The 26,210-nt window shown below is 38.8% G+C and overlaps 1 protein-coding gene across 2 annotated transcripts in view; it reads left to right on the plus strand.

Annotated features, from left to right (window-relative positions):
- The window catches only part of LOC135204098 (integrator complex subunit 8-like), a 101,489-nt gene that overhangs the window by 48,517 nt on the left and 26,762 nt on the right, over positions 1–26,210 (plus strand). For both annotated transcript variants that reach the window (XM_064234103.1, XM_064234102.1), the window contains 6 exons: positions 6,738–6,848; positions 7,033–7,275; positions 9,455–9,577; positions 23,360–23,470; positions 24,172–24,403; positions 24,594–24,742. In XM_064234103.1, the coding sequence (XP_064090173.1) occupies positions 6,738–6,848; positions 7,033–7,275; positions 9,455–9,577; positions 23,360–23,470; positions 24,172–24,403; positions 24,594–24,742 (969 nt within the window). The remainder of the gene's footprint in view (positions 1–6,737; positions 6,849–7,032; positions 7,276–9,454; positions 9,578–23,359; positions 23,471–24,171; positions 24,404–24,593; positions 24,743–26,210) is intronic.

Consider the following 26,210-nt stretch of genomic DNA (forward strand, 5'->3'; position numbering starts at 1 on the left):
CCAGTGGCAGTGGGCCTCCATTATAGAAAACATTCTTGAACTCATGAAGTACCTTGTCCATTTCCTCTTTCTGCTCAAAAGTAAGAGACTCTCCAATGATGAAATTTCCTCTTTTCCCCTCAATTGAACTTAAAAGGCTATGGTTGCCATCGTATCCTACCACACTGGGCTCTAGTTCCCCGATCTCCTCTCCACTCTGCACAGTTTCGTGTTTATCCGATACATTTGCAACTCTCACATACATTTTCTTCTTGATTGAACCTTGGATGCAGCAATGAGGAGGGGCAACTGGAGAACCCTCAGGGCGTTGGGGACACAACAGATACTGCTCATCTGGAACCATCCCATCAGCAGAGCAGCATATAAATAATTCTGTCCTAGGAGGTATCACAACTGCATTCTCAGCTCTAACAATGAGCTTCACCACTCCATCAGAGCATGATTTATGTGATTGTGTCCTTTCCCCAGTATTCAATGGCAATGATAAATTTATTGAATCCACTCGCAACCTCCCTTTTGTCAAATCTAGAGTGACTGTGCCAAGTTTTATCCACAAGTCCATCCCAAGTATTACTCTTGTAACAAGTTTAGATACCACAATGAACCTATGTTGTCTCACTATGGTTTTGCCTAGCTTTACATCCATCAGAATTTCTCCCTCAATTTGAAGTTCTTCACTGCTCGCTCCGCAAGCTGTAATATTACTCGAGCTGACTAGAGATTTCTGAGCATCATTCAAGATATCCTCAGAAACTAAAGAATAATCACTTCCGGTGTCCACCAAAGCATTATGCTTAGTTTTCATCATCTCCACAGTAACGTAATTTGTAATATTTTTCAATACCCGAGTTGCAGCTCGGCTGGAGAGCACATGCCGATATCTCATTTGACCCTTCACCTTTGGCTGCACCAAGCCACAGTGCGTTGGAAAGCGGAAGTAGAATTCATTTGTACAGACTGCTCCAAGCTCCCGTGTGGAGCAGTCCTCACTGAAAATTTCTTCTTTGAACCTGGGGGGGGAGGGTACCAAGCAGGATTTTCATCTCTTCTTCGTGCACATGCTTTCCATCCACCCACGTGTCCTTTTACAATAATAGCACTTAAATTTACGAGAAGAATAGGATTCCCTCTTCTTGCTGCCCCATGATCCAGCATTTCCTTGTACAGTTGCAACCTCCATAGTTTCCGGTGTGTCCCCCATCAAACAAACATTGGACGTACCCTCAATTTGATTCACATGGACACTGGGATTCCTAGGTCCTGTTGCTTTAGTTGCTCGTTTAGTAGACAACGCTGCCAATGCAATTTTCACCACCTCATCATACGACTTGGCAGTCTCCTCTGACTCCATCCACTTCTCTCTAATCAATTGGGATCGAACATCTGCATCGTGCAACCCAGAGAGAAATCGCCATACAACACGCTTCCGTACAATATCAGCTGGTTCTTTAGCAAATGCTTGACCTGCCAACAGTTGCAAACGCGTCATATAATCACTCGGACTCTCACCCTGCAACTGTATAGATTCCTCAAACCTCAGAATCCTTACTTCAATTGCATCCGCCGTGAGAATACGCTGCGCAAGTCTGTCCATAATTGCAACATCGTCCTTACCCCACTCAGGGTCCTGTAACGCCTGTTGCTCCACATAGTTAGCTGTTGGTCCCCTAAATTGTAATCTCAGCATGAGGGCCCGATATCCTGCGTCGCTCCAAGATGGTACCCCTCGTAGTAAGTTTGCTTGCTTGACTAACGAGAAATGCGATGAAAAGGACTGCCAAGACATTGGAGACACATCATCCCCAAAAGACACACTCAGCATAATCTCCTTTGCAACACCGTTATGTTCGGTAGGCGTGGATTCTGACTTACTGCCACCAGTCATGGTTTGACAAACACAGTGTTTCCTTTTGGTATTTATTATCCAAACCTCACGGTACAAGATACAGTTCAGTACTGAATATTGAGAAATAGTATATTCAGGAAGTAAACAATAATTATGATAGTTAACAGCAAAAGCAGTTAAGAACTATTACAGCAATAATTAGCATAACAGTTATATGAATATTACTTCGGAGAATAACAATCGTTAGACAGATAAGTATACAAACATTCATCAATCGCACACTCATACAAGAAATAGACTTGTAGACTACGTCAATGAACGCTTATGTCCAATAACATAAGAAGCTTGAGCTGTCTGCTTCGTTTCTCTACGATTTGTTCATGAAACTTGCCTGTCAGATATATATGTAGCTATATTTCCAAATTCAGCTATACAGTGGACCCCCCGTATTCGCGTTCTCCAGATTCGCGGACTCACACATTCGCGGATTTCTCTCGGGAACGTTTCCCTGCATTATTCGCGGAAAATTCGCGCATTCGCGGTATTTTTCTATGATAAATATCCACAAATTCCTGGTTTTTTGATGAATTTCATCATAAAAGCACTTTTTGTGATAAAACTATTAAAAAAACCATGTAGGAACATTTTTAGTGGGTTTTTCTTGAGTTTTATCTAACAAAATAGGCTGTTTCTAGCATTTTTATAGGGGTTCCAAACATTCGCGGGTTCTAACTATTCACGGGGGGGTCTGGTACGCATCCCCCGCGAATACGGGGGGACCACTGTAGATATGTCTGCCAGGTAGGTATGAACAAACTTTATTGTATCACAACAATATCATATTTGCCTTGCGTTATTTTACTACTGGTTGGTTCATGTCATATACGCATGCGGTAGTTACCTCTTTGGATGGCAACCGAGAGGTCTATTATTTTAAGGGCATTTAATCGGTACTCCCTGCAGCCTTCCAGGAGTTTCCAATTTATCTTTTACCGTTTTATGGTAGTGTTATGACGACACAAACGCAGCTCTATATTTAGTGTTTTCTGTTTCGCTTAAATATACCAGCTTGAGAGTCTACTTCTGCTAAAAAATAACAGACCTATTCCTTCGTAGAATAGAGTAGCTGGCAACCCAGGCATAAGAGTAAGAGACGCACGAAAGTAAGCTGCTGTCACTGAACTCCAACCGAGCCGGTAGCAGCTAGTTCGCTGTCATGCCCGGTTGTTTACGTCTCTCTCTCCTGCGGGATTGACTGACTAACCGTATCTCTGCGCGGGCGATTACGTCTCTCTCTCCTGCGGCATTGACTGACTAACTGTATCTCTGCCCTACAATCACGGACTTTAGCCTAAGATTGAGGTGATTTCTAACATGCATGAATAAACATTGCCTTCATTTTGCGTAACTATGTTCAACAGAGATATCTCTTTCTTTCGGTGCTCGTTACCGCACTGTAATAGGACTACGAGTCTACCGCGACATTGCACTATTATATGCTCTCCTGCTTAGGTAAAGCGCAGCCTTATTAGGGAAGTAAGCATGCTCGGTGAGGGAATGGATGAGCCTGCTGGGGACCATTTCCTTCCTGAAGAAGTTTGTTTCCCTGAATAGACTGCAATTCAGACCTCTACAGTTTTTTCCTATCGGAAAACTGAAATATTATCCAAGATCTAGAAATGATTCTGAACATCTTTCAGTGCTTCAAGTATCACCTGAGGTGATAGCGAGAAGGTGCCAGGCATCTGGAGAGGGTTTCAGATGTCCTGGCACATAATCTGAGAGAATTGGAAGCAATTCGGTCGTCCCTCCAGTCCTCAAAGAACGAGTTTTGGAACCAGTGGTCCAGATCAACTCGGACAATTCCACAGCTCTCTCATATCTTAAGAAGTATCATCTCTCGGTCCCTGTTCGAGTTTACGAGAAAGAGCCTATTATGACAACAGGCATAGAACGTAACGATCCTCAAGAGGTTCGTTACAGGATTGCAAAAGTCCGTACGAATCTTCTCGATCGACGGCAACAACTACTGACTTCCGAGTGGAATCTTTGATTAGAAGTATGTTGAGAGTTGTGGAGACTTTAGGGACGTCCTTTCATACATCTCTTCGCTATGTTGAGGACGAAGAGGCTTCATCTACTCTGTTCCCTTATTCTCGATCCGGGAGCGATAGCATTACACGCCATCCTATGGTATTGAATGGGGATGGATGTTTAGTCTCTTTTCCTCTTTTTTCAAACTCTTAGAAAATGTAATAAAATGATTTATGACGCCACAGGGAGCGACAATGACGCTGATTGCCCCATGTCGGCTTTCAAGATCCTGGATTCTCAGAGGTCACGTCCTTCCTAGTTCACTTTCCAAGGACCTTTTCCGAGAGAGTCGGTCTACTCTAACAGCCTCACTTTGAAAGGTACCTATAAACCTCTCCGCTCTGAGTCTAACTACGTTCAGACTATCGAGATGTTGTCAGGAATAAGATTACCGTCTTCCCTTTCTGTCTGAAGAATGGGATAAGCTGGCAGTCACAACTATTAAAGAATATACAAATATGTTGTTGACGGCCTTTGGGCTCAGAGTTTTGCATCTGTCAAATAACAAAGCCCTTCACGATCTTTGAGGTCTGTGGAGTCTCGAAACTCGCTCACCATCTACTTTTTGTCTCACCTGTTTTTCTTGGAGTCAGACACTCGTGAGAGATCAGGCGACATATAGTAGCCCTGAGTTTCTTGTTGACGAAGTTGGTTGTGTTGATACACCCCCGATGATCGTGTAACATGAGACCAGGTTGGACTGTCAGGCATTCGTCCTTCAGGACTGAACGCCTTTTTGCTCCGCACTCCTTTCTCCTGGCACTAGAAGCTCGAGTCAGGAGTTGGCTCATGAGTTGATTCGCTTACGACGTTGGGTTGCGTTGATACACCCCCAAGGTTTGCTTAGCTTGAATCGCCCAGGCAGTCCAGACACTCATCCTTCAGCAAAGAATAATGCCTTATAGTCTTCAGAGTACAGCCTGGCTGTCCTTGATTCATCTGACTGGTCACCTGGTCGGTCACCTGACTTTAGCACAGACGGACTGACTGTGCATGTCCAGATCGAAGCTTTCAAATGAAACTTAGACGTAGTCTAAAATTCTTGATGTCAAAGCATTTCGAACCTCTCCTTTCTGTTAACTTATTGCACGTGACCAGAAAGGCCTATTTTCTAACCACTCTAGATACGACAAAGAGGGTTAGTGAGGTTTTAAGCCATCGTCAGACGTTTTGGCTTTAGAGAACACAATGCGGTGTGTTCTCTAAACCTTCCGTTGTGGCCTAAGAATGGAAACCCGTCTAGTCCTTGGGCCAGGAGCTTGGAATCAAGGGATGGCACAAGTTATTGGGCAAGAGCCAGAGAGAGTCCTGTGCCCAGTCGGTCTCTCAAGTTTTATCTACATAAAACTAAAGAAAGTCAAAGTCCTTTGGACAATCTGCAGTGTTCCGAAAAAGGCCAGACTTGCCCATATCAAAGAACACCCTGGCTTTATTGTTAAGGAGTTCTTTCAAAGGCTCTTTCATTGTGTTTGAACAAAGATTTGAAATCTTTTGATCTGAATGCTCACAAGGTGAGGGCGCGGCCTCGGAAGCATCTCAACAGAGCATGGCACTCAGTAACATCCTGAGTACCATGTTTTAGCGAAGCAACTCTGTGTTCGCTTCACACTCCCTGCGGGATGTGAAGACGGCATACGAGATCTGCTGCTCGCTAGGGCCATACGTGGTCTGCGACACAATCTTGGGGCAAAAAGTACCACTCACCTATCCTGTAGAAAATGGTTTAGTTGTTGAGTCGCCGCCAATGGCGACTTCTTAACTCTTAAGCCTTAGTTAAAACACCTTAACTTTGGCTAGGTTGGTCAGGTGGTGATATATATATATTTATATATTTATTTTACTTCTTAGCCCTCATGGTATGGTCAATATGGTCTAGTCACATTGTGGTCATGCCCCCGTTGACAGATCATCTGGAGTGCACCAGCTATATAGGATCTACCTCGCTGGCAACTCTAGTAAAGCAGAAGCAGACTTGGGTGACAGTAATCACGAAGTCAGCTATGCTAACAGGTGGAACCAAGATGTAAATCATCTGCATGCATTTGTTTCCCAAAATCCTTCTATTCTGTCCCTTCCCACCTCCAGTGGTGGGATTCAGCTATATATATATGTGACAGGTAAGTTTCATGAACAAAATGATATTGTTATGATACAATAAAGTTTGTTCATACCTGGCAGATATATATAATCAAGTACCCGCCCACCTCCCCTCAGGGGACAGTGGGAATAAAAATATGAATAGAAAATGGAAATGATTCCTGATACCCGGCTCCCAGCGGCGGGAATGGGTACTAACCACCTGGCCGACCACTGCGTGTGCCGGAAGTTTTTGAAATTCTGTCGGACTCAGAAAAATACAGCTATATATATATCTGCCAGGTAAGTATGAACAAACTTTATTGTATCATAACAATATCATATTTTTAGTTTTTAAACTATTTTTCACTGTTGAGGCAAGATTGGTTATCGTTTTTAGTTTTTGTATTTTGACCATTGTGTACTTTGGGTTGTATTTAGGAATCTTGCTTAGAGATTGCTACTTTAGTAGTGATCAGTTTTTATTTTGTTGAAATTTTGGTGGTTAAAGCATTCCAAATTTAATTTTGACATTTTGAAAGAAGATTAAATGGAATAGAGAGAAGATTAAATAAAATTATTTGCTAATAGAGCATTTGCTCACCTTGGATTTGTCAGGTGTCATTCATTGAATTCTGTCTTGAGTTTTCTTAGTGAGTGAATTGTTTATTAATTATTGCGTTACCTACCTTTACTCTACTCTACATTCTATTTGATACAGGTTCGTGCACCAGTTATGGCCACGTTTAATGTTTATTCACATCAGAATGCTGTTGTAACTCATGCATGGCAACGATGTATATCTGTTGCTGATGAACAGTTTAAATGTCAGGTTAGTTTTATCTTAGTATATTTGTCTAATTTAACTATATTTTCCATACTTTTTTATTTTCAGCATTCTTAGAATAAAAAAGATAAAATGTATAGGTTATCAGTGCCAGTGATGTTTTTGAAATTTCTGCAGACATTTTCAAATTGAAGTGTAATGTAACTTACCACATATGTGCAATTTTCAGATTCACTATGATCTTGGAACATTCCATTTTTTACAAGAGAAGCATGAGGATGCCTATTCCCATTTCTCTGAAGCCTTGAAGTTAATGGCAGAGGTAGGGCCTCACCCTGATTACTGCCATGTTAATGAAGCTAAGTTGAAAGGCTATTACAACAGCTGTGCAGCATTGTGTGGTCGATCAACACCAGTTGAGCAGAGATCATTATATGATAGGTTTATGTATGCCATGTCAAATAATTTTCAGGTAAGTTGATTAAATTATTGTTTCCTATTATTTGTATAGGAATAAGGCAAATTTATACTTATGAATGCTGGGAGTGCACAGCTGTATTTAGTCAAAGTACCATATGCTAATTAAATGCTGTTGCTTGTAGTATTAAGTTTCTCATATATTGTGATTGTCAAAAGCTAATAAGGCGTGATGAATGCATGTGGTTGGGAAGGTGGATCACTCTATAAAAGCTTAACCCACCATTGGGTGTTAAGTCTTGATCTGCATGCAGTTTTATGTCTCTGGCTGCTTTCTATTTTGTTTTTTAGTGATACTAGATGTTTGTTTATGATAAATATTTTTTTCTTCCTTTTGCCTTCCATTAATACCTGTAATTTTTTTTAAAAATTTATCTTTCCTGGTAAGGCATATTATTAAACTTACAATATATACTAGTTATGTACTTGACCTTAAAGATAGTGTAAGAACTTGCTTGTTTGATGGTTTGTAGAATGTTATTTGGTATGATGACTAGTTTTTCTATCTGTGTAGATTTTATGGGTCTTGTAGCTTAAATAAAACTGCTAAGTTATGAGAAGATAATCATATGTCTTGTAAACATCTGTCAAGATTTTCTGAGATATTTATTAATGTTACTAAGATACTGTACTTAATTTTTCCTTTTATGTTTACTGTTTGTGCTGGCATATTTTTATAGGACTAACTGCACATTAAAATTAAGTACTTTTTATGTAAGATTGTCCTATTAGAAATATACTTCTCTACTTATCTTGACTAAGACATGATTGGAAACAGTTACAATCTGCCTAACATCTGGAACTTAGATGACAATAAGTTCATAGTACTAGTACTTTCCCAAAAGGAGCCAAATACCTATTGAACTTTCCTGACATAACACCAATTTTTCACCCACCAATAGAACTCCCACCACCTTGGACTTAAAAACGAATAAAAATACATACCTCCCTATCCTACCTACTTAAATGACAAATAACTAATGCAGAAATATATCACCAACATGCTTTAGAACATATTCAAAGCAAAGGAATTCAGTTCATGATATACAGGTATTCCCTACTTATGATGGGGTTAGTTTCCAAAAAAACCCATCGTTTATTGAAAAGTTTATAAACGGCTTCAGAAATAACATTGGAGTAGGAGCTTCTCATATTCAAAAGATAAATTAATCAGAATGAGCCTACCTTTAATATCATCAGTATTTACTGCGGAACTCACAGCCATACAAATGGCACTTGATATAATATCTGAGAAAAGAGCAAGCTCCTCTATAATTTTCAGTGATGGTCATAGTACTGTAGATGCTATAAATAGTAAGTACAAACCCGTAAACCAACTTGTACATGAAATCTAGATAAAAATTTATCAACACTCCCAATCAGGATTATCAATAAAAATATGTTGGATTCCGGAACATGTAGGAATAAAAGGAAATGACAATGCAGATTTTGCTGCTAAATTAGCTTGCACTATTCCCTCAACAGTTACACATGCCCCAGTATCAGACTGGACAACATCTGTTAAATCATTGATATACCAAGATTGGCAAACAGAATGGTCCTTAATACCAATCACAAATAAGTTCAAAACTATAAAAACTAAAGTGTATGCATGAAAATCATCTTCACAAAAAGAAAGATCAAAAGAAGTAATCCTAACAAGACTCTAGGACACACTAGATTCTCGTATGGTTACTTAATGTCAGTGCCGCATACTGGCACAATGAAATGTAATAGATATCAAACTCTCATGACTGTACATTTACTTATTGAATGCCCAAATAGGACCCAACAAAGACATTTATTTTCAAAATTAAGCAATGAAAAATATTCTCACAGAAAGCAAAGATTTTTCACTTAATAACATTATAACTTTTCTAAATAAAACGGCTTTTTTAAAATAAAGGCTTATTTTTTTTCGTCAGGATTAATTTCTGAGAAGCATCCCTGGAAGAGTCTGTGTAAAACTCAGAGGTCTGGAGAAACTAATTTTTCTGCTTATTATTATTATTATTATTATTATTATTATTATTATTATTATTATTATTATTATTATTATTATTATTATTCTTATTATTATTATTATTATTATTTTATTATTATTACATACCTATTTATGATGACAATTGTACTTTAACATTCTTTAACATTTCTCTCTTTTCATAAACTTTTAGGGTTTAATTGAAGTACTCTCGGAGGATAACTTGGTATTCAAATTACCATCATATTTAAGGAGAAATTTGGAACTGGACCTTCAGAGCACACCTGATAAGTTACCTCGTGGTCTTCTTCAAGAGGTAAATGGATAGTATTTTGTTGTTTTTCATTGTTTAAATCAAGTATCTGAGATTGTGATTCATTAAGCAGATTGCAAGCCTGTAACTTACTGATGCACTAATCATGGTCTGCAGTGTTAGTTGAGAATTCATCCATCATTGCTAAGTGTGAGAGCATTGGCTTTCAGTGTGTATTATGACACCATTGCTGCTTGTTCCAAACTACTGCGCTAAGGTTTGTAGTAAATTGCAGTATTACTTGGTAGTTTACAAACAAGGTGAGGTACCTTTCATCTGGTTCAGGCTTGAGCCCTGCATCCGTTCATAAACATTTTGTGGTAGAGTTAATTCACTTCTTTGTAGGAGAGAAATTAGTTTTGAGTTTTCCCCTTGTAGTAAGTACCCCTTAGTAATATTTGGACCTTAGTGTTGATTCATTTACAGGCATTATTGCTAGACCATTCTAACATTTATTCTGTTTGGATTAGCAATCCTTTTACTGCTTAATTCAGCACCTTCAACTACCAGGTTCTAATGCTTTCCTGTTGCAAAATTTCCAAGATTCCTATATTTTACTTTCAGCTGTTATTCATATGACTTCCTTTGTAGTTAGTTCTTCCCTGTTTGTTATTTTAATCTTTCAAATCTTGGCTAGTGGGTTTAGTTTTTGCCTCCAAACCTGTTGGAGTATTGAGAAAAAACCTCTTCAAGCAATTAAACCCCTCTCTTGGTAGCCTAGGACCTGTGAAATGGTAAGAGAGTTCCAAGTATATTGCAGAATGCTGGTTTTTGCTTTGAAGATACTAGCTTTTTCTTGACCTAGGTTGAGAGCCAAAAACGTATCTTAAGACATTAACCCTTAAACGCCGATTGGATGTAGTAAACGTAGACGAAAATTGTCTGTTGGGTGCCGAATTGACATACGAAACGTCAACGCAAAAAAGTTTTTTAGAAATTCGGGGAAAAATAGTTATAGGACTACTTGGCAAAAACTTTTGAATCATACACCTTGAGGGATGCTGGGAATTCACGGATCAACCTGTTGTTTTGTTTACAATCGTTACCCAGGCGCGCAAGCGCGAAATTCTTTCTTCTTGCACTAAAAAGCATCAGCGACACATCTTAGAAATTATTTTGTCACATTGACATAATTTTTGCACCATTTTATATTAGCCGTTACATAGAGTTTTATATATGAAAATGTGCGCAATTTCATGTAGAATACAAATTAAAAACAACCCATGGTTGTAGCTTTTATCAGCTTTGAAATATTTTCATATAAATAACGATAAGTGCCAAAATTTCAACCTTCGGTCAACTTTGACTCTACCGAAATGGTAGAAAAACGCAATTGTAAGCTAAAGCTCTTATGTTCTAATAATATTCAATCATTTACCTTCATTTTACAATAAATTGGAAGTCTCTAGCACAATATTTTGATTTATGGTGAATTTATGAAAAAACTTTTTCCGTACGTCCGCACAGTAACTCTTCTGAAAAAATCAGAAATTTTTTCGTCTGATTGGCGTAATGTTTGCACCGTTTTATATTTGCCGTTACATAAAGTTTTATATATGGAAATGAGCGCAATTTCATGTAGAATAAAAAAAAACCCATGGTTGTAGCTTTTATCAGTTTTGAAATATTTTCATATAAGTAACGATAAGTGCCAAAATTTCAACCTTTGGTCAACTTTGACTCAACTGAAATGGTGGAAAACTGCAATTGTAAGCTAAAACTCATACATTCTAGTAATACTCAATCATTTACCTTCATTTTGCAACAAGTTGGAAGTCTCTAGCACAATATTTCGATTATGGTGAATTTTAGAAAATTTTTTCCTACGTCCACGCGGTAACTGCCGAAAAAATCAGAAATTTTTTCGTCCGATTGTCATCATGTTTGCACTGTTTTATATTAGCCGTTACATAAAGTTTTATATATGAAAATGTGCGTAATTTCATGTAGAATACAACTAAAAACAACCCATGGTTGTAGCTTTTATCTGTTTTGAAATATTTTCACATAAATAACGATAAGTGCCAAGTTTGTATCAACCTTCGGTCAACTTTGACTCGACTGAAATGGTTTGAAAGACGCAATTGTAAGCTAAAACTCTTACATTCCAGTAATATTCAATCATTTGTTCATGAAACTTACCTGTCAGATATATATATAGCTGTATTTTTCCGAATCCGACAGAAATTTAAACACTTACGACACACGCAGTGGGAGTCAGGTGGTTAGTACCCATTCCCGCCGCTGGGAGGCGGGTATCAGGAATCATTCCCATTTTCTATTCATAATTTTTCTGTCGCCGGTGCTGAAAACACCTGTTTTCAGTACCTCCGTCTTAGGATTTTGGAAACTTCATTGCCGCTAAGTATCCTAATTGTCATTTGATTTATTTACTTTGGATTTTTGTGGCTAGGCATACGCTATCTTAAATTGATTTGAATTTGATTCATTTTTGCATAAAATATCTGAATCTAGTTAGGCTAGTTTCAGACGGGGTTGTCTGCAAAGATAGGGTGTGGCTACCGAAAGCTTCGGTAGATTCGCACTTGGTATGTACGAGGGGTATGGGTCTTGCTTCTTTGTTGAGATTTGTCATGTAAGGAGTGTGAGACTTTGTCTATTCCGTAAGGAAGACGTATGATTCGTATGTACGCAATTAATCAGTAAAACATGTCTAAATTCCGTAAGGAAGACGTATGATTCGTATGTAACGCAATTAATCAGTAACAAAAGTCAGGGTAGTGAACCTGCTAACCTTCCTGTAGACTTTATTTTGCATAACCCTGTAGTATGGCCTACGGGCTATGTATATGTCTACGAGAGATGCTCGCTCTCCTTCATTGCTGTGAAGTGCTACTTCTGTAATTGTTACTCCTAACCCTGCAGTGTTGCCTTCGGGCCCTAAGCAGTGTCTGTAGAGAAATTGCCCTTTCTCTGATACTCCTTCGATTCGTAACTTAGAATCGAAAGTGCTTGCTTTAGAGAGTAAAAGTGAAGTGCAGAAGTGCAGTGATACCCCTTGTGTAGTGGAGGGTGCGTCAGATCGGCCTCGTTTCGCCTCTAGGCCGGGACCTCTGCTTGACTCCAGAACCAGGGAGAGAGCATGTCGAAAGCCGAAGGAGGGTTACGAGGAACCCCCACCGATCTGGCGTGCCTTCGGCAGTTTCTGATGAAAATCCCCAGACTGCCTAAGTGCGTGCACGTGCACGAATCCTGAAGGATTGCTTCTCGTCCTCCGAAGCGTCCTCCCCGCGCAGGGGTTGGAGCTTTCGGATGGACTCGCGCCCTCTAAATAGAAGCTTTATAGAAGAGGACGCTTCACGTCCTCTCTCTCTCTCTCTCGTTATGCGTTTCAGTGAGAAGTAAGAAGGCGAACGTCGCCTGAACTCGTGTCCGTCTTTCCACCGAGAAATACGTAAAAGAAGTCATAGTAGCAGTAAGCTTTTGAGAGCGGACGCCCAAGCCAGGGGCGCGCGGGTGCACGCCAAGCGCGCGCCAGTGGACGCCGAGCGTGCGCGCCAGTGGACGCCGAGCGCGCTCCAGTGGACGCCGAGCGCGCTCCAGTGGACGCCGAGCGTGCACCAGCGCACGCCAGGTGTGTCGCCTGGCTGAACGTTTCTGTTGAACTCTTCAAGCTCTTGTTTCAGATTTGGGCTTAAAGAATTTTTACCTCTACCTTCGATGATACCTTCTACCTCACCTGCAAAGAATGTGAAGTAGGCAGTGCTTCGGAGTAAGCTTAAAGTGAACAGACAACTTCTTCTTCAAAACCCAGCAAGACATCGGTTTCGTGAATTCAAGAGGTCTCTGTCAATTAATATTGCGTTTCGCATAGGTGGATGGAGTTAAGGAAAGCTCAAGGGAAATTCTCGTTTGCTCTACCGCAAGCTTTGCCATTCTGCCAATAAATTTAAGTTGCCACTACCGCAGTCAAGACTTTGCGATAAGGCAGTTACGGGTTATAAAGGCTCGATGTCCTGCACGTCAGGACTCTCGGCAACGTTCAGTAGGATTCTTGCAAAGGCACTCATCAAAAGTACGCTCTTCAGGAAAGCGCAAGACAGGACTGCCTTTGCCATACTGCCAATAAATTTTAAGCTTTAGCAGGCATTAGTTGTGATACGGGAGAGGAAGCTGGTTGGAGAGTTTCTTCCTCTTCCCAGGATAATTTTGCCAGCTTTTTAGCCCATCTGAAAGGGCTTTTCAGATGATAGATTTTGTTAGTTCCTAGTCGGGACTACGCTGCCGAATTGAACATCGTCGTTCTACCTGACGTAAGCCAGTCCTCTTAACAGGATTCTTGCCCCTTCCTCGTTTGAGACGGGAATCGGAAAATAAATGCTCGACTTCCTGGATTACGTTTTGTCAATTCAAGTGACTTTCCCCATTGACAATATACTATCGTTTTGTCAAGTAAGTGGGTATCCCCTCATTGACAAAATATCTCTTTGTCCCGTAAATGGGTTGAGTTCTCATTGACAAACATCTCATTAACTTGATATTGCGTAAGCGAATAAGCTCTTATTGACAAGATTCGGAAGAGCTCTCATTCGTCATTCGCAGACTCGTACAAGAAATAGACTTGTAGACTACGTCAATGAACCCTTATGTCCAATAACATAAGAAGCTTGAGCTGACTGCTTCGATTCTCCTAAGTTTTGTTCATGAAACTTGCCTGTCAGATATGTATGTAGCTGTATTTCCGAATTCAGCTATATATATGTCTGCCAGGTAAGTATGAACAAACTTTATTGTGATATAATTTCATATTTTGCCTTGCGTTATTTTATTTCTGGTTGGTTCAAGTCATAAATACGCTTGCTGTAGTTACCTCTTCGGATGGCAACCGAGAGGTCTATGGTCCATTTTTAAGGACATTTAAATCGTTACTCCCTGCAGCCTTCCAGGAGTTTCCGATTTATCTTTTACCGTTGTATGGTAGTGTTCTGACGACACAAACGCATCTATATATTTAGCGTTTTCTGTTTCGCTTAAATATACCAGCTTGAGAGTCTCTTTATGCTAAAATAACGGACCTTTTTCTTCATAGAATAGGGTAGCTGGCAACCCAGGCATAAAGTTTAAGAGACGACTATGACGGACGATCGTAAGCTGCTGCTGTCACTGTCTTCTCCTCCAGTCCAAACGAGCCAGTACCAACTCGTTCGCTGTCATGCGCGGTAGGTTAAGTCTCTCTCTCCTGCGGGATTGACTGACTAACCGTATCTCTGTGCTGGCAGTTACGTCTCTCTCTCTCCTGCGGGATTGACTGACGAACTGTATCTCTGCCCTACAATCACGGACTTTAGCCTAAGATTGAGGGGATTTCTTACATGAATGAATAAACATTGCATTCGTTTGGGCCTTAATATGTTCTACAGAGATATCTTACTCCTTTCGGTGCTCATTACCGCACGGTATAGGACTACGAGTCTACCACAACATTGCACTATTATATGCTCTCTTGCTTAGGCAAAGCGCAGCCTTATTAGGGAAGTAAACATACTGTGTGAGGGAATGGATGAGCTTGCTGGGGACCATTTCCTTCCTAAAGAAGTTTGTTTCCCTGAATAGACTGCAATTCAGACCTCTACAGTTTTTTCCTACCGGGAAACTGAAATTTTATTAAAGATCTAGGAATGATTCTGAACATCTCTCGGTGCGTTAAGTATCTCTTGAGGTGATAGAAAGAAGGTGCCGGACATCTGGAGAGGGTTTCAGATGTCCTGGATCATAATCTGAAAGAAGATGGAAGCAATTCAGTCGTCCCTCCAGTCCTCGAAACGAGTTTTTGGAACCATGGTCCATATCAACTCTGATCTTCCACAGCTCTCTCATATCTTAGGAAGTATCTTCTCTCGGTCCCGGTTCGGGTTTACGAGAAAGAGCCTATTATAACAACAGGTGTAGAATGGAACGATCCTCTAGAGTCTAGAGGTTCGTTACAGGATTGCAAAAGTCCGTTCGAATGTCTCGATCGAAGGCAGCAACTACTGACTTCCGAGTGGAATCTTTCTTTAGAAGTATGTTGAGAGTTGTGGAGACTTTAGGGACGTCCTTTCATTCATCTCTTCGCTAGGTTGAGGACGAAGAGGCTTCTTCTTCTCTGCTCCCTTATTCTCGATCCGGGAGCGGTAACATTAAACGCCATCCTTATGATATTGAACGGGGATGGATGTTTAGTCTCTTTTCCCCTTTTTCAATCGCTTAGGAAATGTAATAAGATGATTTATATCATCACAGGGAGCGACAATGACGCTAATCGCCCCATGTTGGCCTTCAAGACCCTAGATTCACAGAGGTCACGTCCTTCCAAGGACCTTTTCCGAGAGAGTCGGTCTCCTTTAACACGAAAGGTACCTATAACCTCTCCGCTCTGAGTCTGACTACGTTCAGACTATCGAGATGTTGACAGCATAAGATTGCAGTCTTCCCTTTCCGTTTGAAGAATGGGATAAGCTGGCAGTCACAACTATTAAAGAATACGCAAATATGTTGTTGACGGCCTTTGGGCTCAGAGATTTGCTTCTGTCAAACAACAAAGCCCTTCACGATCTTGAGTTCTGTGAAATCTCGAAACTCGCTCACCATCTACTTTTTGTCTCGCCTGTTTTCTCGGAGTCAGACACTTCGTGCGAGATCAGGAGACATATAGTAGCCCTGAGTTTCTTGTTGACGAAGTCGGTTGCGTTTATACACCCCGATGATCGTTTAACATGAGACCAGGTTGGACTGTCAGGCATTCGTCCTTCGGGACTGAATCGCCTTTTTGCTCCTCGCTCCTTTCTCCTGGCACCAGAAGCTCGAGTCAGGAGTGGCTCAGGAGTTGATCGCTAACGACGTTGGGTTGCGTTGATACACCCCCCCAAGGTTTTGCTTAGCTTGAATCGCCCAGGCAGTCCAGACACTCATCCTTCAGCGAAGAATAGTGCCTTATGGTCTTCAGGGTACAGCCTTGCTGTCCTTGATTCGTCTGACTGGTCAACTGGTCGGTCACCTGACGTTAGTACAGACGGACTGACTGTGCATGTCCAGATCGAAGCTTTCAAGATGGAACTTAGACATAGTCTGAAGTTCTTGATGTCAAAGCATTCGAACATCTCCTACCTGTTAACTTCTTGCATGTGATCAGGAAGGCATTTTTCTAACCACCCTAGATACGACAAAGAGGGTCAGTGAGATTTTAAGCCATCGTCACAAGTTTTGGCTTTAGAGAACACAAGGCGGTGTGCTCTCTAAGCTTTTCGTTATGGCCTAAGAATGGAAACCCGTTTTGTCCTTGGGCCAGGAGCTTGGAAGCAAGGAGGATGGCACAAGTTAGGGGGCAGGAGCCAGAGAGAGTCCTGTGCCCTGTCAGGTCTCTCAAGTTTTATCTACATAAAACTCAAGAAAGTCGAAGTCGTACGGACAATCTGCAGTGTTCCGAAAAGACCAGACTTGCCCATATCGAAGAACACCCTGGCTTTATTGTTAAGGAGGTCTTTCAAAAAAGCTCCTTCTTTGTGGTTTGCACAAAGATTTGAAATCTTTTGATTTGAATGCTCACGAGGTGAGGGCGCGGCCTCGGAAGCATTTCAACAGAGCATGGCACTCAGCAACATCCTGAGTACCATGTTTTAGCGAAGCAACTCTGTGTTCAATTCACACTCCCTGCGAGATGTGAAGATGGCATATGAGATCTGCTGCTCGCTAGGGCCATACGTGTCTGCAGACACAATCTTGGGGGCAAGAAGTACCACTCATCCTATCCTGTAGAAAATGGTTAGGAAGAGCTCTTAATTTAGTAGTTGAGTCGCCGACAACGGTGACTTCTTAACTCTTAAGCCTTAGTTAACACACCTTAACTTTGGCTAGGTGGGTCAGGTGTGATATATATTTTTTATATATATATTTTATTTTAAACTTAGCCCTCATGGTATGGTCAATATGGTCTAGTCACGTCGTGGTCTCGCCCCTGTTGACAGATTATCTGGAGTGCACCAGCTATATAGGTCTCTACCTCGCTGGCAACTCTAGTAGCACAAGCAGACTTACGCGGCAGTAACCACGAAGTCAGCTATGCTAACAGGTAAGGAATCAAGATATCAATTATCTGCATATATATGTTTCCTAAAAATCTTCTATTCTGTCTACTCCCACCACCAAAGGTGGGATTCAGCTATATATATATCTGACAGGTAAGTTTCATGAACAAAATGATATTGTTATGATACAATTAAGTTTGTTCATACTTACCTGGCAGATATATATAATCAAGTACCCACCCACCTCCCCTCAGGAGACAGTGGAAATAAAAATTATGAATAGAAAATGGGAATGATTCCTGATACCCGCCTCCCAGCGGCGGGAATGGGTACTAACCACCTGACTCCCACTGCGTGTGTCGTAAGTGTTTAAATTTCTGTCGGATTCGGAAAAATACAGCTATATATATATCTGCCAGGTAAGTATGAACAAACTTAATTGTATCATTACAATATCATTTTAATTTTATTTTGCAACAAATTGGAAGTCTCTAGCACAATATTTCGATTTATGGTGAATTTATGAAAAAAAAAACTTTCCTTACGTCCACGTCGGTAACTTTTCCTTACGTCCAACGCGGTAACTCTTCCGAAAAAATCAGAATTTTTTTGTCCGATTGTCAAAATGTTTGCACCGTTTTATATTAGCCGTTACATAAAGTTTTATACGTATATGAAAATGTGCACAATTTCATGTAGAATACAACCAAAAACAACCCATGGTTGTAGCTTTTATCAGTTTTGAAATATTTTCATATAAATCACGATAAGTGCCAAAATTTCAACCTTTGGTCAACTTTGACTCGACCGAAATGGTAAAAAAACGCAATTGTAAGCTAAAACTATTACATTCTAGTAATATTCAATCATTAACTTTATTTTGCAACAAATTTGAAATCTCTAGCACAATATTGCGATTTATGGTGAATTTATGAAAAAAAACTTTTTCCTTACGTCTGCGCGGTAACTCTTCCGAAAAAATCATAAATTTTTTTGTCCGATTGTCATAATGTTTGCACCATTTCATATTAGCCGTTACATAAAGTTTTATATATGAAAATGTGTGCAATTTCATGTAGAATACAAATAAAAACAACCCTTGGTTGTAGCTTTTATCAGTTTTGAAATATTTTCATATAAATAACGATAAATAGAAACAATTCGACCTTCGGTCAATTTAACTTGACCGAAATGGTCGAAAACTGCAATTGTAAGCTACAACACTTATAGTCTAGTAATATTCAACCAATTACCTTCATTTTGCAACAAACAGGAAGTCTCTAGCACAATATTTCGATTTATGGTGAATTTTTTTAAACAACTTTTTTTTTACGTCCGAGCGTTACAAATTCATGCATCATATTGTGATAATATTTTTTCCTTGTTGCTTTGATTGTTTTACAATTTTTTATATACCAAAATCATCACAATTTAATGTGCAATACAACAAAAAAATAATTAACTCATTAGCTTTAACCGTTTTGCTCACAGCGAGATTTGTATACAATTATATATGAAATTATTTTTTCGTGCTGTCATATATTCCAATATTTATATATGATAATGATATTTTTTTCATTTCTGATGGTTGCATACTAAACTTCAGGCAATGGCAAAAAGAGGAGCCATAAATGAACTCTTAATCTTGGAAATTAAGCGTGCTGTGATTTTTTGAAAAAAACTTTTTTCCCATTTTGGTGCTCACTCGCGAACGCTGCTGGCATACAGGAGTCACTTTCGGAAATACCGGCTCGGCATTTAAGGGTTAAACATAATGAGTTTGACACTTTTATGCCATATAAGGGTAATGAGAGTGTACTCAAGTAGATTAAGCCTATTAGAGATTATATAAATCATTTTATATATAAGGAGGAGTGAACACTACTGTTTAAATGCATGGCCCTTTTTTCTGTTTTATGGTCAAATTAACACTTCTCATCTTGAGTTATTACCTTGCTGGAGGTAATTATTCATTATAACAGGTTTAAAGGATGTAGTTAGCCGCTGAGATAAGTAATAGCATTGGAAGGGGCTCAGCTTCCAGCGGTTCCCTTGTTATTGACCTGTTTGAGAGTAGTGGAGTCTTTTTGCCAATTATTTTGTTTACCAGTGCAAGATCCTCTAGCTTGGGCTGGGACACCAAGCTGTTCCTTGGTTAGGTCTAGACTGTAATGCCTTTCCTACTTTTGCTCTCTTTCAGGAAGTCATCAATATACAGTGGTACCTCGAGATACGAAATTAATCCGTTCCGAGACGGCCTTCGTATCAAGAGTTTTTCGTATCTTGGAACACATTTAACATGTAAAATGGCTAATCCGTTCCAAGCCCTCCAAAAACACCCCAGTAAATTATATTTCCAGGCCTAAAACACATGTTCTAGGGTTACGACGGAAGAAATATGACTCCAAAAAGACAAAATACTGTACATACTTGAGTATTATTCAACTGCATATAATGTTCAAACCCCATTTACTGCATATATTAGGACTTTGGCATATGTCCCTTAGCAATAAGCCTAGCCTATGTTAGCGGTTGCTACTGTAGCCTAGTCTATGATTCTGACATCTAAACCTAAGAGCTAAAAGCTTAGAATATGCCAATAAAATGTATAAATAATCAGTATGTACTCATTTCAAATAATTATTAATTGATCATTAACTATAATGCACAAACAAACAAAAAACAAACCTTCCAATCGATTGTTTACATTCAGATCTTACCCGTCTTACGAGTATGGAACGAGCGCCAAGCAATCATTTTTCCTAGCACACAGTAAGCCATAAATTGTCATTAGTATCTCTCTTCAACTAATGAAACCACCAAACAGTATAATAACCATTCATTTCTATTCTTTATTCTATCTTTACCTAACGGAGATACCGAGTTACTGACAGCTATAATGAAACATACGTAATACGTATACGTAACGTAATAATAAAACAGAAGAAGAATTCTAAAAAATGAGTATTTGTTGGCAGTCTGATTTATTTTATATTTTATGATATCTAATTCACATTTCTTTTATTAAATGTATTGCATGTACTCATTTCAAATAATTATTAAGTAACCATTAACTATAATAAACAAACAAAAAAAAGCTTCCAAACGTCTGTTTACATCCAGCACTTATGAGTATCGAACGATCGCCAAGCAATCACTTTTACACAGTAAGCCATAAATTTTCATTATCTCTCTTCAACTACTGAAACTACCAAACAGTATAATAACCATTCATTTCTATTCTTTATTCTATCTTTACCTAATGTTTTTTTTTATTAAATGTATTGCATGAATACTAAGTTTTTCAATTTACAGCAACCTTTTACCAATAGAATACTTAAAGCACAAGGGGTAGATGCTGACCAATAGGAGAGCAGGACCTTATGGGGTGACTAGCATCAGGAACCAATGGGAGAGCGGGAGGATGGTGGCGAGTTTTACTCAGTTGGCGGCGCGGGAGTTTTTAAAATTGTTCTCGGTGGTCTGGGCGAATCTCGGGACTTTATAGCAACAACCTTTCGTATCTTGAAAACTTTTTGTATGTAGAGCAGTAAAATTTTTCGTATTGGCTTTTATAACTTGGATTTTTCGTAAGTTGAGCCTTTCGTATCTCGAGGTACTACTGTATTAGGGCAAATGTGTAAGGTATCTCATGACGTTGATTACCCCAGGTGACTAGGGAAGGCTGGGTTTCCAGTGGTGGATGCAAGCAGATAGAGATAAAAGGTTTCATCACAATCCCACAAGTGACAGGTGACTAGATGACTATGTGGTATGGTCCCTGGTTCATGTGACCTTGGGCATGATCTCGCAGTAATGCCATTTTCAGTGCTGTGAGAGAACTACTGATTGATTCTGCCAGCACCAGTGGTCCCACATTTAGGGGTTTTGTCCGTCACCGATAAATCTATAAACAACATGGTTAGGTGTCTGTTGTTTCTCAAGCGTGAGGAAACTTCTTGGTAGCAGCCTTTAGGACTCAAGGGCCTTGTTGGCTTTGGCTGTAGGTTTGTCTGAGGACAAAGATATCTAGATATCTTTCAAAATGTTAAGGTGGAGTCTCTGCTACATACTATACCTTGGAATCTCTATGCAGTTTTTCAGTTCATTATGTTGTTGCCTTTTGAATCATTTGGAACAAGCTCCTTATAAAGAGGTTTCTTTAGAAACTTCACAGTAGCCTTAGCCACTGCTAAAGAGTGAGAGAAAAGCATATTCAGATAAGGTAGGCTTTGCTAAAGTTTTACGTATCCTGGAGTCACTAGGGCCCAGTAACAACATTAAGAATTGTTGGAATTGTACTTAAAGGATTAAACCTGATGTAAAAGGTTCTGTGAATAATGATTCAGAAACCAGAGCTTCTGAAGAATAGGAATGTAATGTCTTTTTTATTAGGTCTCTGGTTAAGGACTTTCATGCTAATTTCTATCTTGAATGGAAGGTAAGCCATTGACAAGTGAGCAGTGGCTAAATCTTATAAATTTGGAAGAACTTAACCTTTGATAAGATATTGAAGTCACTTAGTGGCACGGTAATCTTGTACGTATTGGCTATGTTACACCTCATGGGGTTTGTGCATGGGAAATTATGTCCTGAATTAATCAGTAGCCTTTTTGGGCTTACTGGTTGTGGTTTTTGGGAAGCTGGGAGGTACTCAGTGTTGAGTATTAGAGCTAGTATACCTTTTTGTACGTTTGTACAGTACTTGTTAGATATCCACTGTTGGCTCTGCTGGGTTTTAGCATAGTAACCCCACCCCTACTGAAGGGGTTACCCTCCAGAGAGACCTCAGTTTTCTTCATGATGAGGATCTTGTGCCGAGTGACAATCCTCCTTAGGCGGTAGTAATAGCTAATGAATTGAATTCACTGGGTAAACAAAGATGTATTTTGTACAAAATATTTTGTTTCTAATTAGCTTTTAAAGGGTTGGCTGATTTCCACTTTGCCTACTCCCTTTTTTTTTCAAATGTGGGAATCAGCTATATAATGGAGAGGTAAGGTTTATTTCAGAAATATAAATACGTAATTTCAGATTTATTTTCTTAGATTCTTACCTCACCATTATATAATTTGCACTCCCCACCTTCCCACATTCAAAGTGGACAGAAGTGGACTGACTGGCTATGAGTGTTTGTACCTATTAGTCCCCTGATTGGGGACGGGGGAAGTAGATGGATAGAAGACGGATATTCATAAAAAACCCAGTGCTTTTGTTTTTAGTTTCAATCTATTGAACTACCACTGGCATGGAAGGAAAAGCTATATAATGGAGAGATAAGGGATTTTGACGTAGGAAAAATCTATTTCTGGGCGAGGAAGCCGTGTCGCTCCGTGAAATGTGTCCTCTTTAGCACTATTTCTAGTAAAATATTGCTATGATACCAGAGAACTGCTAAATTGGACATGTCAGAAGTCTCTGACTCGCTCACCTAAATAAAAGGTGTCGGTATAGAACTGGGGCGAGTGTTAAACACTACCACAGCAACCCCTCCAATTAGCCTTTTCCTCATCAAAAGACCCTGAAAACGGGGAGCCGACCTAAATCTTCAGTTAAATATTTATATAATTTCATTTTGAGTTAGCAGTTGTTTCTATATTTTGACCAGTTTTTCACATTAGGACTGGAAATTCCCTATCTGTACTAAGAAGTTGTAAGAAATTCCATCAGTTAAGAGGAAGTTCAAGTATTAGTTACATTGTGAATTTTTTTTCTTCAATTTTTCATACTGATTTTGCACTAAATTTTTTTTTTTTAACAGGTACAATCATTAAATGCCCTTCGATGTGTTTTAGAAGGGGAATTGTGGCAGAGCACCTACCCCATTTCTTTAACTGAGTCGGGTAAACCAGCGATACAACTCCTAGTCCAGGTTAGTAGACTAAAACTTGAGAGTGATAAGAAATTGTTGAAATTAAAAATGCTACTAGTCATGGTACTAATTGATACTTTAGTTATGTCATTTGTATTTTAGTTTTGTGTTTGTCAGAACCATACTGTTAGTTTTTGTATGCATCCTTCTCTAATTGTTTTATATGTATGTGTGTTAATTTATTTCTATGGATTTTGATAATTTTAAATTTTCCATACTTGTGTCATTAACTGTAGTGTTATTTGCGAAAGTGTTTTTTGTGTTGGTTTCTGTTAGGAAAACCTGTTGCAGAATTATAAATGTTCTTAATCTGAAGCGTTTCATACTTTCTTCACAAGGTGTACCTTTAATAATCAGTCATGTGAACTATCACTTAAGGAAAACTTTAGGAGAATGCTTGCTTTTATATTGCTAAGAAACATTAATTCAGTTAAAAATGCAACATTTCAGAATGAACTAGTACTTATTGGCATTAGTGAAGCTGTTTAAGATAGTCTCTTATGTATGATGATTTTTTGCTTTGAGAGGTAACAGTGTAGGAGATTTACAAACTTCAAGATGTTTTAAAAGTTGGAGATGATGTTTTTAATATAATGTGAGTATGATATAAGCAATTTAATTTATGAATAAATCTGGGTTAGAATTCAGTACTACTAAGTATTGTTTGTAGTATGAAGTAATTTTGCCAAGTGAAATTTCAGACTATTGGGAGTATGATGTCTCAGCTGAACAATGAACAGAAAGAAAGAATTCGCATGTTCCTTATGACGCTGTGTCTTAAAGGGAAGATTCCTGATTCACTTGTTCCTGCTATTGCGACACATCCTTCTGTGAGGGTACTGTTTACCAAGGCTGAGTTATTAGATATGTGGCCAAACTATGAAGATGCTAGAAGTTCAACCTCTAAAATGTCTTTGGATGAGCCAGTGACAGGTAAGCTGAATTTGTTGGTTTTCTGTGATAATGTGGTATTTCTGTGATAATTTTTTTCCTCACACATTTTTTTATTTCTTTTCATTAATGTTCTTTTTGTTCTTTACACAGATTTTTTTGAGAGAGTGAAAATGAACCATTAATTGATATTCATCTTAAAATTTTGTGCCTTTTTCCATGAATTTTTTAGTGGATGCAGATGATATAAATGACATCATATGGGACCTCATTCACTCATATAAGCCAGAGGTTTTGAAAGATGCAGTGATGCATTATAAAAATGCATCACCTCCAAGGCCTGACATGCCAAAGCAGGAAATTCCAGAATTAAATGTCAAGGTATGTTAATCATCACAATTTTATTGAGATAGTATTGTAATCCAAAAAATCCTTCAAAATTGGATCTTCTAAACTTAGTGGTTATTAACGCATCTTTGTTTCATTTTGTCATATATTCATGAAGTTAAGGAGCTTTATTGGCTGGTTGGTTAGTAAATTATGATTGTTCTAGGTAGGACTTAGAACTTAGTTGTATTCAGGAATGATAGCGGATCATGTGCTTTGTGGGTAGTCATAAGGAAGATGTCATTGTGTAAATTTGAATATCTGTACTCACAAACCATGGTGCTTATTTATGTAATGCAGTTCCACACCATTCATAATTTTTTATTTTCTGTGTTACTCAAATGAAGAGACAGCTGCTTTTATTGTCTATTTTACTCAAACAAAGAGATTTTCTGTTCCTCAAATGAAGAGACAGCTGCTTTCATTTTCTGCTACTCAGCTGAAGAACCAGCTGCTGTATTTTCTATGTTACTAAAACAAAGAGGCAGCTGCTTTTTTTTATTTTCTGTTACACAAATGAAGAGAGATGCTTTTATTTTTTGTTACTCAAATGAAGAGCCAGCTGCTTTTATTTTCTTTGTTACTCAAATGAAAAGATAGGTGGTTTTATTTTTTGTTACTCGAAGAGACAGCTGCTTTCATTTTCTGTTACTCAAATGAAGAAACTCTATGTTACTCAAATGAAGAGGCAGCTGCTTTTTTATTTTCTGTTACACAAATGAAGAGATAGGTGGTTTCATTTTCTGTGTTACTCAAATGAAGGGACAGTCACTTTTATTTTCTATGTAACTCAATTGAAGAAACAGCTACTTTTATTTTCTATAACTCAAATGAAGAAACAGTTGCTTTTATTTTCTTTGTTACTCAAATGATGGGACAGCTTTTATTTTCTACGTCACTCAAATGACGGTTTATTTTCTGTTACTCAATGAAGAAACAGTTGCTTTTATTTTCTATGTAACTCAAATGAAGAAGCAGTTGGAGACAGCTGCTGAAATTTTCTGTTACTCAAATGAAGAGAAGAATGCTTTTATTTCCTGTATTATGTACTCAAATGAAGACACAGCTTCTTATTTTCAATGTTACTTAGATGAAGACACAGCTGCAGTGTCATGCCCTTGTATGACACTGCCAGAAATCAGTAGGCTTTTGTGATTAAATATAAAAGTTCAGAACACCCTAATAACTGAATGAGTAAATGTACAGTGGACTAAGAACTTAGGAATATAGTATACTGCACTTTAAAGAATTATATTTAGCTTGAGGAAAAGTAAAAGTTTCTTGGAGTTAAATTTAAATTATATGAATATGGAATTCTTGAAGTTCTCTTAAAGTTACAAACTGTTTTTGCCATTTAAGCTTTTAAACATTAAAACTTAGTTTTTTAGAATGTTTTAGCTAATTCTGCTTTACTTATGGTGGAAAAGATAAGTAGAGTACAGTATGTACATGTTGTCTGTTT

Source organism: Macrobrachium nipponense, chromosome 44 (assembly GCF_015104395.2).
Source record: "Macrobrachium nipponense isolate FS-2020 chromosome 44, ASM1510439v2, whole genome shotgun sequence".
NCBI lineage: Eukaryota > Metazoa > Arthropoda > Malacostraca > Decapoda > Palaemonidae > Macrobrachium > Macrobrachium nipponense.